Here is a 12484-nt window from a genome sequence, read left to right as displayed (position 1 = left end):
GCCAGGATGGTCTCGATCTCCTGACCTTGTGATCCGCCCGTCTCGGCCTCCCAAAGTGCTGGGATTACAGGCTTGAGCCACCGCGCCCGGCCTTCTCACCCCATTTTTACATTAGTCATCACCAAATACCCTTTAAGCCCCAAGAACCCTGCCTGTTGCCACGCCCACACTCACCTACCTTCTACATTGCTCTACTCCACCTCATGGCGTTTCAGGAAGAAAATTAAGAAAATATAGATGAGCAGATGTGGCCTCAAGTTCTTTTTTTATTTTTTATTTTTCCCAAGATGGAGTCTCGCTCTGTCACCCAGGCTGGAGTGCAATGGCATGATCTCGGCTCACTGCAACCTCCACCTCCTGGGTTCAGACAATTCTCCTGCCTCAGCCTCCTGAGTAGCTGGGATTACAGGCACCGGCCACCATGTCTAGCTAATTTTTGTATTATTAGTAGAGATGGGGTTTCACCATGTTGGCCAGGTGGTCTCGGACTCCTGACCTTGTGATCTACCCGCCTTGGCCTCTCAAAGTGCTGAGATTACAGGAGTGAGCCACTGCACTCGGCCTCAAGTTCTTGATTTTGAGCTTTCTGGATACCAACTCACCTGGGTCAATTCCCATTCCTCGTCCTTGGGGACCTGGCTATTCTTGCCAGTGAAATGGCAGCTCCCAAGGCCCAGGGCACCCTTGCTGACATGTAGACACAGCTGTTTTGCGATGTTGTGGCGAAGGTCCCTCTGAGTTGTGTACTCAAAGTACTAGAAATCAAGACAAGAGAAGCAGGGGGAGAGTTCGCCCGCAGCCTTCCAAAGCCACCTGCCCTGAGCTGTCAACCATGCATGGTCTCCTGGGGAGGAGAGTGAATGTGAGGCCATGCCAAGACTTTACTCATTTATGTGCTGCCTTCAGGATTGTTACCATATCAGGGTTATACTGGAATTATATATATATAAAATTCTTTTTTATGAGATGGGGTCTTTCTGTATTGCCCAAGCTGGTCTCAAACTCCTGAGCTCAAGTGATCTTCCCACCTTGGCCTCCCAAAGTGTTGGGATTACAGGTGTGAGCCACTGTGCCCAACCAATATATTTTCTTTCTCTCTCGCTTTTTTTTTTTTTTTTTTTGAGGCAGGGTCTTGCTCTGTTGCTTAGGCTAGAGTGTGGCGGCATGATCATAGCTCACTGCAACCTTGAATTCCTTTGTTCAAGTGATCTTCCCACATCAGCTTCCTGAGTAGCTGAGACTGCAGGGGTGTGGCACCACACCCGGCTAATTTTTTAAAAATTTTTTATAGAGACGGGGTGTCTTGCTATGTTGCCCAGACAGGTCTCAAACTCTTAGGCTCAAGTGATCCACCTGCCTCACCCTCCTAAAGTGCTGGGATTACAGATGTGAGCTATTGTGCCTAATCACATTTCCTTTAAATTAGATTAAAATTAAATTTAACTTAGCCTCATTTTAAGTAACATCTGTGAAATCATGTGATATGCTTGTTCTATTTTTGCTAATAAATAACTATTAAAATAAAAAATGTTCTTCAGTGTACCACCAGAAATCATCTTGCAGGCCAGTGGTACAGGAAACTGCTCTAGAATGACTGTCTTCACCTGTATATGCCAGCGGGCTTGTTCAGCGGCCCACACCACTCCTTTCCCCACTCTGGCTCTGTTTTTAGTGCCTCTCTCTTACTAGTGCTGGGCACCTAGTTTTGGGGTCACTGCAAGGTGGTAGGATCAGAGTGGTAGCTTCTGGGCAGAAGATGCATTGAAGATAGAAGTTGAGTGTAGGTGATGGGATGTGCTCGAAAATTTTCCATCCTCACCCCTAAATATCCCCCAGCAGCTAGCCTTCTTCAGCAAGCCTCCTCTGATGAACAACCCTCCCTCCCATCCCCTTCTCACACCCAGCACCAATGCCCCGTTCTCTCTGGATGTCCCTTATTCAGACCTTGTGTGTGTTATGCCTTCTCCAACTGGAAGCTTCCTGAGGGCAGGGATCATATCTCCTCCCTCCCATTCCTCAGTAAAGGACTCTTTAGGGTGGAGAAGGGGAGCTGGTGAGGAGAGGAAACGCTCCAGAGATGGGTGGGCTGCATACCTGGTTGCCGCCAAGGCCGTGGCAAGAGTACATGATGAGGGGCTTCCCCCCACGGTTGTTCTCACCCACGTCCAGGCATTGGTTGGTGCCGAGGTTCTTGATCTGCAGAAGGGTGAGCAGAGAGGGGAAGCAGGATGACACAGTCAGGAGGTTCCTCCTGTGTGGTATGGGGCCCCACTGGAACAAATTCCAGTCAACTGCAACAAATTTGCATGGCTGGATTTCCCCTATCATTTCTCTCCTCTGTGCATTAACCCACATGCCTGGAGCTAACAGCAAAGTGAGCTGCAGAGCCCCAGAGGCTGGAAAGGGCAGGACTGAAGCCCTCTGTGGGACAGGCAGGGAACTCCCACGCAGGCAGGTTGGTTCTCAAGACTTACGGCACCATAGAAGGTGGGCGTCAGGTCAGGAACAAACATCTCTGGGTAGACATTGTGCAGGTACCAGGAAAAGCTGTGACAGTGCAGTTGTTCCCTCAGCTGCAGTCGTTCCGAAATGTCACCGAAGGATTTCTGTCAACCAAGCCAGCCCCCTAAGGATCAGTTCCACCAGTTTTTTGTTTTTTTTTTAAGAGGGAGTCTCGACCGGTGCGGTGGCTCAAGCCTGTAATCCCAGCACTTTGGGAGGCCGAGACGGGCGGATCACGAGGTCAGGAGATTGAGACCATCCTGGCTAACCCGGTGAAGCCCCGTCTCTACTAAAAAACACACACACAAAAAAAACTAGCCGGGCGAGGTGGCGGGCGCCTGTAGTCCCAGCTACTCGGGAGGCTGAGGCCGGTGAATGGCGTAAACCCAGGAGGCGGAGCTTGCAGTGAGCTGAGATCCGGCCACTGCACTCCAGCCCGGGCGACAGAGCCAGACTCTGTCTCAAAAAAAAACAAAAAAAAAAACAAAAAATAAGAGGGAGTCTCACTCTGTCACCCAGGCTGGAGTGCAGTGGCACGATTTCGGCTCACTGCAGCCTTCCCCTCCTGGGTTCAAGTGATTCACCTGCCTCAGCCTCCTGAGTAGCTGGGACTACAGTCGCAGGCCACCATGCCCGGTTAATTTTTTTATTTTTAGTAGAGATAGGGTTTCACCATGTTGGCCAGGCTGGTCTCAAACCCCCTAACCTTAGGTGATCTGCCTGCCTCAGCCTCCCAAAGTGCTGGGATTACAGGCGCCATACTTCTCTTCATCTAAACTTCTCTGAGGACCATTTCTTCTCACCTCTTGGGCCATCTTTGCTGCCTGCAGATTTCTCCTATAGAAAATCTTCTTGTAGCTGTCCATCCAGACCTCCGCCAGGCGCACTTGATTGCGAGCAATGACACTAGTACCCTTGGGGAAGGTGTGGGGGCTCTTGGTCCGGAACACATGGCCTACGACAGAGCAGGGGATGATCTCCAGCTGGCCCCCACACTGCCATACCTGATGCAAGAGGAGACAGGACGAGGCCTTCAGCGGGCTAGGTGAGACAGTCTCCCCACAAGCAGCTCTATTCTATTCCCAGGGCACCAGATCCCAGGTCCAAGAACTTGGGCAAATGCTGCTCTCTCTCCCTGGAGAAAAGGATACTGACCAGGCTTCTTCCTAGGCCATGACTACACAATCTCAGGCTTTCTGATGTTGGTTCACTCTGACTTAAGCACAGGGAGACTGCAGAGTCCTGTGTTTACCAGGGCCCACTTTAGGGAAAAGCCTGCTGGTTAATTTTTGTTACCTATGCCTGTATACCTACTCTGAGCTCTGATCACTTGGCTTTTTGACCTGGAAATGTGAGTTTATCAGCTCGCTCAGGTGATAAAAACCAGAGCATCAGTGTGTTAATTAATAGCAAGGATAGTTGGCTGCTAGGTGGCCAGTGGTAGTCACCTGGGCCCTTAGCACACTGGCTGCCTAGGAGGGTGAACAGAGGTCAGAGGCTCACGGAGGAGCCTAGAATTGGGCTGCTGGGAGTTGGGGTGACTGGCAGGTGACCCTTTTCTGTGTTGGTGGGCTGGCTGAAGACATCCCTCCCACTCGTTTCTCTCTTGGGTTTTAGATGAGAAGGTATGGTGTTATTCAGTTTAGTGTGGCAGCAACAGAAATACATCATCATTATAGTAACAGCAGGCATCCATTATGTGCTTAATACTCATCCGGCACCATGAGAGGTGACTTCATAAATGAGCTCATCTACTTACTAATTAGTTTTCCATGGCATGGAGATTGGTGTAGGTTTCATGGAGTGGCAATGCTTTCTTCCTGACCTAATCCTGATTTGCCTAATTCCTGGAATCTCTCAGGTTCTGGGGTCCACCAGAGTTAGGGCCACCATCTTCTCTAACTGTTATGAAGGGCTTATTGAGCATAGGGAGAGAAACTTCAAAGGTTACCAGGGCATATGTCCTTTGAACTGGGAAGGGGAGCCTGATTTTTCCAGAAAAAGGATGATGACTGGTTACTGATCTGTTTTTTTTTTTCTAGCCCTAGTTGTGAACATACTAACCTGTTTCTATCTTCACCCTAACCCTTTCCCACAGACATCGCAAAAGAGTCCCCGGTCTCCAGATGTCCAGTCCTCATTACCCCTATTATTCCTTCCCTCTGAGAAGTGCCTAGTAGTTTGTTTTGAGCTGTCCAAGCTGATTGCCCAAGCCCTATTGCCATGGACAGGGGGAGTAGAAAAGAGGCAGAGCCACATTGGGAAGTAGCCATCCTTTCCAGTTCAGTTCCAGATGGGATGTCCCTGATGCCACCACTGCCTGAGAAGTATTTCTCAAGCTGTCCCCTGGGATGTTGTGGTTCCCGCCGAAGCCCTCTTCACTCTCACCCGGAAGGACATTTCCACGTTCTCCCCTCCCCAGATCTCCATCTGATTATCATAGGTACCGATGTGCTCAAAGTAGGACTTGGAGATGGAGAAGAGGCCACCAGCAAACGTCGGGGATCTGGAGAGACAGAGGGAGAAGCATGTGCATCTTCTGGGAGAGGAGGAGTGGAGCCTGGCGGGGAAAGCTGTTTGTGGACTCCCCTCCTAACCTACCTCCCTCTCCTATCCTCTTTCTCAGGACGTGCAGCCGCTGGTCCACTAACTCACTCATCATTTAGCTTTTACTATGTCCTCTTCCCCTTCTAGGACCAGGTCAAGGAAATACATAATTATCCTCTAAAAGGCACTCATTCATTCGTTCAACCTAGGATGCACGTAACACTGGCCAGCAGGGCCCGTGCTACATGATGGACACACCGAACAGGGAAAGATCCCATTCCCCCAGAGCTCAGTCTAGTCACAGAGGTTAAAGCTATCATTAGTTACTTTTTGGCAGTAAAGTGCCTGGGTCCTAGGAGATACTCAACTTTCAGAAGCTGTGTGAAATTGTTTTTGAACATAGGCAGGATTCAAACCATGAATGAATGAATGAATGAATGAATGAATGAATATTATCAGCTGGGCTGACTCCATTCTGTTTCAGGGGCCCTGCCCTTCAGGGACTATTCAGCCATAGTTTTAGTAGGTGCCTGTCCCTGGTGATTTATACTGCATGAGAAACTGTAGATTTGGGGAGAAGTTGCCAGTTGCTTTTAACAGAGAAAGCTGCTAAGCGGTGCTCTGGGAAACAGTGGAAAGTCAGGTGAGATCAAGCTCAATTTGGGCTACAGGGAACATTCAGAAGGTTATAAAAGGATTCTGGCTTTTAGACACAGGCAGGGAGGTGCGGACTCGAGATGAGATAAATTGACAAAAGCATCTAATTCCTAGAATGTAGATACCAGGTTGCTTCTAAGAGGGACTGGGCTAAGCGTCAGGGTATCCAAGTGGACCCGGGGAAGTAGACGCAAGATGGAATGCGGGGGTGGGGGCCGCGGAGACAGGGCAGGAGCACAGTCATCAGCTGTTGGCTTCTGTGTCTGGGCCAGCCTGGCATGGGTAGGGCTTTGCTGCCCTCAGTGGGTGGCTTCATGTGGTACAACCAAGCAGAAGGATACGGAAACCCCTGTAACCCCATACCCTATCCAGGTGCCTTACACACAGCTGGGGCTCAATCACTGTTCATTCAGCTGATCCATCGAGGTGACTACCCAGGAACGCGACCCTGGTGTTACCCTGTGGTTGCTCTTGTCTCCCCGAAGTTGGCTCCTGCAGCCACTTTCTGGAAGGAATTTCAGTTGGGAAACCCTCATGCTCAGGCTGGCTTCCTACCACTTTGGAAGAGGCTTTGGCCTCTCCCAGGGTTCTTTATTTTATTTATTTATTTTTTTTTGAGACGGAGTCTCGCTGTGTCACCCAGGCTGGAGTGCTGTGGCCGGATCTCAGCTCACTGCAAACTCCGCCTCCCGGGTTCACGCCATTCTCCTGCCTCAGCCTCCGGGGAAGCTGGGACTACAGGCGCCCGCCACCTCGCCCGGCTAGTTTTTTGTAGTTTTTAGTAGAGACGGGGGTTTCACCGTGTTAGCCAGGATGGTCTCGATCTCCTGACCTCGTGATCCGCCCGTCTCGGCCTCCCAAAGTGCTGGGATTACAGGCTTGAGCCACCGCGCCTGGCCATCCCAGGGTTCTTAAACCAGCCCAAGTAGCACCCTGAGAAGCTCAGAGAGTGCTGGAACTGCAGAGCAGCACCTGGAAGCCAACCTGCTTCCTCCCCCACAGGCCCTGAGTCTTGTCTTTGAGAGGCCTCCCAGACCGAGAAGTCACTGATGGATTAGTTATGAGGACAAACCCTGCATGGGAAGCTTCACTGTAAATTCACGACCACAGGCAACCTCTAGTAAACACCCTGTATGTCCTGGCCTACCCCTGGGATCCTCTGACTCTCCTCTTAGGCTCTGCTTGGTTTGAGATGGGAGGCCAGGAGGGGACTGTCAGCAGTCCTCCTGGGGTGGGGGCACTACGTGAAGAGCCTTGGCAAGCCATGCATGCTACCAGGGCATGTGGGCCGAGGAGCATATTCATTCCTCAAACACTGGAGCTTTGTCTTCCAGTTGTATGGCCCTTGGACATTGAAGCCTGCGACGTCAGTGACGGGTGGAGGCCAGGTACCCTCTTTCTGACTGTGCCGCTGTGTGCCTGGTCACTGGCGTGGGGGTGGGGATCTGTTGCTATGCACACCAAACAAAAGGCAGCTATGAAACAAGCATTGGGTCAGTGAGAAGTTCAAATTTCTTTTCTCTCTTTTGCCTTTTTCTTTCCTTCTCTCCTAGTGGAGACAGAGCAGCTGGCTGTTCAGGATCTGTGGGATTTCTCCCTGTGGCATTCACCTGAGTTCCTTTCTACTGGGACTCTGAGCAGGTTTTTTTTTTTTTTCCTTTTCTTTTTCTTTTTTAAGAGATGGGTCTTGCTATGCTGCCCAGGATGTTCTTAAACTCCTGGGCTCAAGCAATCCACCTAATCCACCTCAGCCTCTCATCTAGCTGGGATTACAGGTGTGGGCCACTGTGCCTGGCATGGACAGCATTTTTTAGGGTTCTGGGCACGTGGAGAGGAAGAAGCACTAATCCTTTCCTCCTTTCAAACCTTCCCTCTTATCTCTGGCTACTGTATCTCCAACCTGTGCTTCCCTCTGTCCCGGATGTATGTTCAGTTGACCCTTAAGTATCCTGGCCAGTCTAAGATAACAATGACACAAATAATCCCAAACCACTGGCTACACTAAAAGTCACTCCTCCACTCAGTTTGTCGGAGACAACTGTTAAAATAACCTTACAGTCTCCAATAACACCAACAGGCAGTCTGGAAAGGGGAGGACGGGGCGGGTATAAGAGGGGAAGATGAGCCCAGTGGGCATTAAACAGTGGGTTGACTTCCAACTGTCTACCCTGCAGCTCAGAGGCTGGCACATAAGAGCCTGTGGGCAAAATCGGGCTGCCTGTTTTTAGAAGCCTCTGGGGCAAAAAAATTGTTTATACATTTTTTAATGTTTGTAAAAAAAATAAAAAATAAAGAAGAATATGCAGCAAACTATATGTGGCTGGCAAAGCCCAAAATATTTATCATCTGGCCCTTCACCAAAGAAGTTCAGGGCAACTGCTACAGACTTCACGCTGCAGAAAATGTGTCTAGTTTCTTTCAGTATATTCTCAGTCTTTTCAAAGACAGTCTCCTGGGGGCACACAACACTCCCTCTTATGACAGTGACTATTCCATAATGGCCTCCATCACATCTCTTGCCCCATCTGCAAGCATGGGCCATGTCCTTTTTGTGTAGGGAGGAATAAACCAAAGAATGTAAAGCCCTTAGTTCAGTGCCTGGCACATGGTAAGTGATGAATAAGAGCAAACTGTCATGGTGTGAGGCGGTGCAGTGCCACAGTTAGGGCCAGACAGGTCAGGAAGGGTGTCCTTGCTCCACTGTTGCTGGCTGCATGACCTTAGGTCAGTGTTGATCACTATGAGCCTTAGTATTCTCACCTGTAAACCAGGCTAATCATTGTACCCACTTCACAGGGTGTGAGGATTAAACATAATATGTCAAGTGCTTGATAGAGCACCTAACAAATGTTGATGTGAGATGGCACAGGTTCCTGGAACTGGGTAGGGCTGGGGCCAGGTTGGGGGCTCACCAGGCTGCGGTCCTTACTTGATGGGGTAGGTCTCATCCTTGCGCCTCTGCTTCTCATGTGGAGGAAGTGTTTCCCAGCCGAAGGTCAGGCTCCAGTCAAAGTTGCCTCGGCTGTGGACTCTGCCCCTCTGGACGGGCTTGGCGAACTCAAAAGTATTAAGGTCGATGGTGACGATGTCTGGGCTCACCACCACTGTCTTGTCCTCAGCGATTCGAGCCAGGAGGGGCTCCAGCCAGCCGTGGAAGCACTCACCTGCAGGCCCCAACCAGGAGGCAACAATCAGGGTCCTGCCCACAGCTGAGCCCAAGCTGCATCCTGGAGGGAACACCCAGGAGGATAAGAGACCTTCCACCTGCTCCCGGGTTACAGGCAGAGGAGGACAGCAAGCCTCACAGCTGCAAGGGGCACACAGAATTTCCTAAAACCCTCCTACCACCCCTCTACCCCCAAAGGCGGAGGCAGCTTTGGCAGGGAGAACGGAGGTCTCTGGGGAGTAACATGATCAACTCAGATGACCCAAAAGCACAGGGAGGCCCTGGATGGTATCTTCAGGGGTTCCAGCTGATCCATTGGCTCAGCCCTCCCAGCCCACGTGTGGATTTCAGAAGAGGGTGTTCCCCCTCCCAGGGGCATCTGCATGTCAGGCTTCAGCCCCAATTGTAGAAGAATAATCTCTTTCATTTGTCTAGCTCTTTGAGATTTTCACTGAGCTTCTGCATGTATTACTTCATTCGGCCTTCAGAGTAGTAGTTCTGTTCAGTAAGGTTAGTATCCTCACTCCTATTTTACAACTGAGGAAACTGAGACTGTTAGTGGCAGGGACAGAATGCAAACCAAGAATTCTGACTCCAAGTCTAGAGCTTCCCCTATATATCACCACTCCTAGGGAAAAGATTTCACCCCCCTCAACAGTGGGGAGGTGTTTTGGTCTTGGGCAAGAAGGAGGCCTTCCTGGCTCCGTGTTGCCCTAGAAGAAAGCCCCAGACAAGCCAGTTCTAAGTCCTAACAGGAGGCCTCTCTGAGGGGCCAAGCTCAGAACAAGGTGCAGATGGGGAGTACAGGGGTGGATGAGTGTCTGGGGCCCCAGATCACACTTCCAGTGATTTTGGGGTCACCAGTTATTTTAGGGCTTTGTTCTCTTGATGAAACATCCTTGGGATTGGGGTGAGAAAGGGGCAGAGGTAGCTGGAGTGGGTCCCAAGCCTCCCTTGCTCCCGGAACAGAGAACAGGAAGGGGCCTTGGTGAGGCTGCGGCCCTGGCTCATTCTAACAGGGAGGGAGCCTCCAGGTTACGCCCAGGCTGGTGTCCTCCTACTCACAGTGGGCATCCAGGAACGTGAGCACCTCCGCTTGTGCCACACTGGCCCCCAGCAGCCGGGCGGTGATCAGCCCCTTCCGTTCCTCCTGCCGCACCACCTTCACCACCTGCAGCTGCTTCACATACTGCTCCAGCTTCTCCTTTAGGTGTTCTGGAAGGGACAGTGTCACTGTGGCCAGTCCACCACTTTGTCATATACCCAATCCCCTGTGGGCAACAACCTAGGGGCTCTCAGGCCTCTAGCAGGCCTGAATTTTAAACCCCCAACACCCGCTGCACTGAACCATCCCACAGAAGCCTGAGCTGGGGAAGGAGGTTAACAGGGAAGATGGAGAGAGGAAGAAAGAAGCCCTGCCTGCCTGTGATCAAACCTGCCTCACCAGGGCACTGGCTCTGTGGTGCTAGATCCTATGCCTGTTCACCTGGGCACCCTCTCTAATGTCAGGGACAGCACCTCAGAGTTGTGTTTCTGTGGTCACACATCAAGTACAAACTTTTTTGTTGTTGTTGTTGTTGAGACGGAGTCTCACTCTGTCACCCAGGCTGGAGTGCAATGGTGCGATCTTGGCTCGATGCAACCTCCACCTCCTGGGCTCAAGTAATTCTCCTGCCTCAGCCTCCTGAGTAGCTAGGACTACAGGTGCGTGCAACCACGTCTGGCTAATTTTTATATTTTTAGTAGAGACAGCGTTTCACCATGTTGGCCAGGTTGGTCTTGTACTCCTGGCCTCAAGTGATTCACCTACCTCGGCCTCCCAAAGTTCTGGGATTACAGGCATGAGCCACCATGCCTGGTCCAAGTACAAACTTCTGACAGAGGCTCTCAGATGCCTCCCTCAGTCTCTCCACCCTTTCAGCCACCATCTGCCAGAGCTGTGATTCCACAGCTCCATTGCACAGTTGTTTTCCAGTGTCCAGGATTCCCTGCCTTCCAGACTCTTCACAGTAATGTCGATGGGTTGGCATACACAAATGGTGACTCCTTGCTTGCTGGATCAGCAGCAGGACATCTGACTCTAATCCCCGTTGTAACCTCCTCTGCAGATAGAATTCTTTAAGGTGAAAACATGCCCAGCAACTTTTTAATTACCTTAAGAAAATACTTGCCCCAAGCACCTACCATGGACCAGGCACAGCGGCGAGCCCAGCCGGCTTGACCATTTGTCCTAAGGAACCACCACCCAGAAGCAAGGTCGACCAGGAAACAGGTGATTCCAGGGCAGGCGATCCGTGATCTAACAGAGGTAGTGCTGGGGTGTGGGTCCCAAAGAAGGGTCAAATCTCCTGGATTTGAGGAGCAGGGAAAACTTTTTGAAGGGAAGATGTCTTTACTGAGACCTCCAACTCCTTTCAAAGAAGAGTTTATTTCATGGCCCTGTAATTTAGTCTGAAATCCTTAGAGCATTAATAATAGCTCTATTCTGACTGGGCATGGTGGGTCACTCCTGTAATCCCAGCACTTGGGAGGCCAAGGCAGATGGATCACTTGCACCAAGGAATTTGAGACCAGCCTGGCCAACATGGCGAGACCCTGCCGCTATTAAAAATACAAAAATTAGACTGGGTGCACTGGCTCATGGCTGTTATCCCAGCACTTTGGGAGGCTGAGGCGGGTGGATCACCTGAGGTCGGGAGTTTGAGACCAGCCTGACCAACATGGAGGAACCCTGTCTCTACTGAAAATACAAAATTAGCTGGGCATGGTGGCACATGCCTGTAATCCCAGCTACTCGGGAGGCTGAGGCAGATGAATCGTTTGAACCTGGGAGGTGGAGGTTGCAGTGAGCCGAGATCGCACCATTGCACTCCAGCCTGGGCAACAAGAGCGAAACTCCGTCTTAAAAAAACAAAAACAGGCCGGGCGCGGTGGCTCAAGCCTGTAATCCCAGCACTTTGGGAGGCCGAGAGGGGTGGATCACGAGGTCAGGAGATCGAGACCATCCTGGCTAACACGGTGAAACCCCGTCTCTACTAAAAAATACAAAAAACTAGCCGGGCGAGGTGGTGGGCGCCTGTAGTCCCAGCTACTCGGGAGGCTGAGGCAGGAGAATGGCGTGAACCCGGGAGGCGGAGCTTGCAGTGAGCTGAGATCTGGCCACTGCACTCCAGCCTGGGCGACAGAGTGAGACTCTGTCTCAAAAAACAAAAACAAAAACAAAAACAAACACAAACAAACAAAAATTAGCTGGGTGTGGTGGCACACACCTGTAAACCCAGCTACTCGGGAGGCTGAGGCAAGAGAACTGCTTGAACCCAGGAGGCAGAGGTTGCGGTGAGCTGAGATCATGCCACTGTACTCCAGCCTGAGTGACAGAGCAAGACTTGTCTCAAAACAAAAAACAAACCAAGAATAGCTCTATTCTGAAGCAGTTCATCTCAAACATACTAAATTCCAAACCTTACTATGTTTTACTAACTGCCATTTTGGTTTATCTCTGCCACGGTTCTGTTCTGTGCAGAATGGAGAGCCTGCAGTTTCAGATGTGGGGGACAGATGTGACAATTCTGAGTGCGTCCTTTTCCTTTTGGACTGTGGGATCAGCCCAGA

General features: G+C 50.9%; 1 protein-coding gene across 2 annotated transcripts in view; it reads right to left on the bottom strand.

Moving 5' to 3' along the window:
- GALNT6 (polypeptide N-acetylgalactosaminyltransferase 6) overlaps positions 1–12484 on the bottom strand; it is a 41070-nt gene that overhangs the window by 3927 nt on the left and 24659 nt on the right. For both annotated transcript variants that reach the window (XM_011930636.1, XM_011930635.1), the window contains 7 exons: positions 9938–10087; positions 8636–8870; positions 4891–5008; positions 3306–3506; positions 2475–2606; positions 2095–2196; positions 603–755 (listed from right to left, as the gene is read on the bottom strand). In XM_011930636.1, coding sequence (XP_011786026.1) covers positions 603–755; positions 2095–2196; positions 2475–2606; positions 3306–3506; positions 4891–5008; positions 8636–8870; positions 9938–10087 — 1091 coding nt within the window. The remainder of the gene's footprint in view (positions 1–602; positions 756–2094; positions 2197–2474; positions 2607–3305; positions 3507–4890; positions 5009–8635; positions 8871–9937; positions 10088–12484) is intronic.

Source organism: Colobus angolensis, unplaced genomic scaffold (assembly GCF_000951035.1).
Source record: "Colobus angolensis palliatus isolate OR3802 unplaced genomic scaffold, Cang.pa_1.0 Scaffold87, whole genome shotgun sequence".
In the NCBI taxonomy this organism is placed as follows: Eukaryota; Metazoa; Chordata; class Mammalia; order Primates; family Cercopithecidae; genus Colobus; species Colobus angolensis.
The sequence above is the reverse complement of the archived record's forward strand: the minus strand, read 5'-3'. Positions and strand labels throughout refer to the sequence as shown.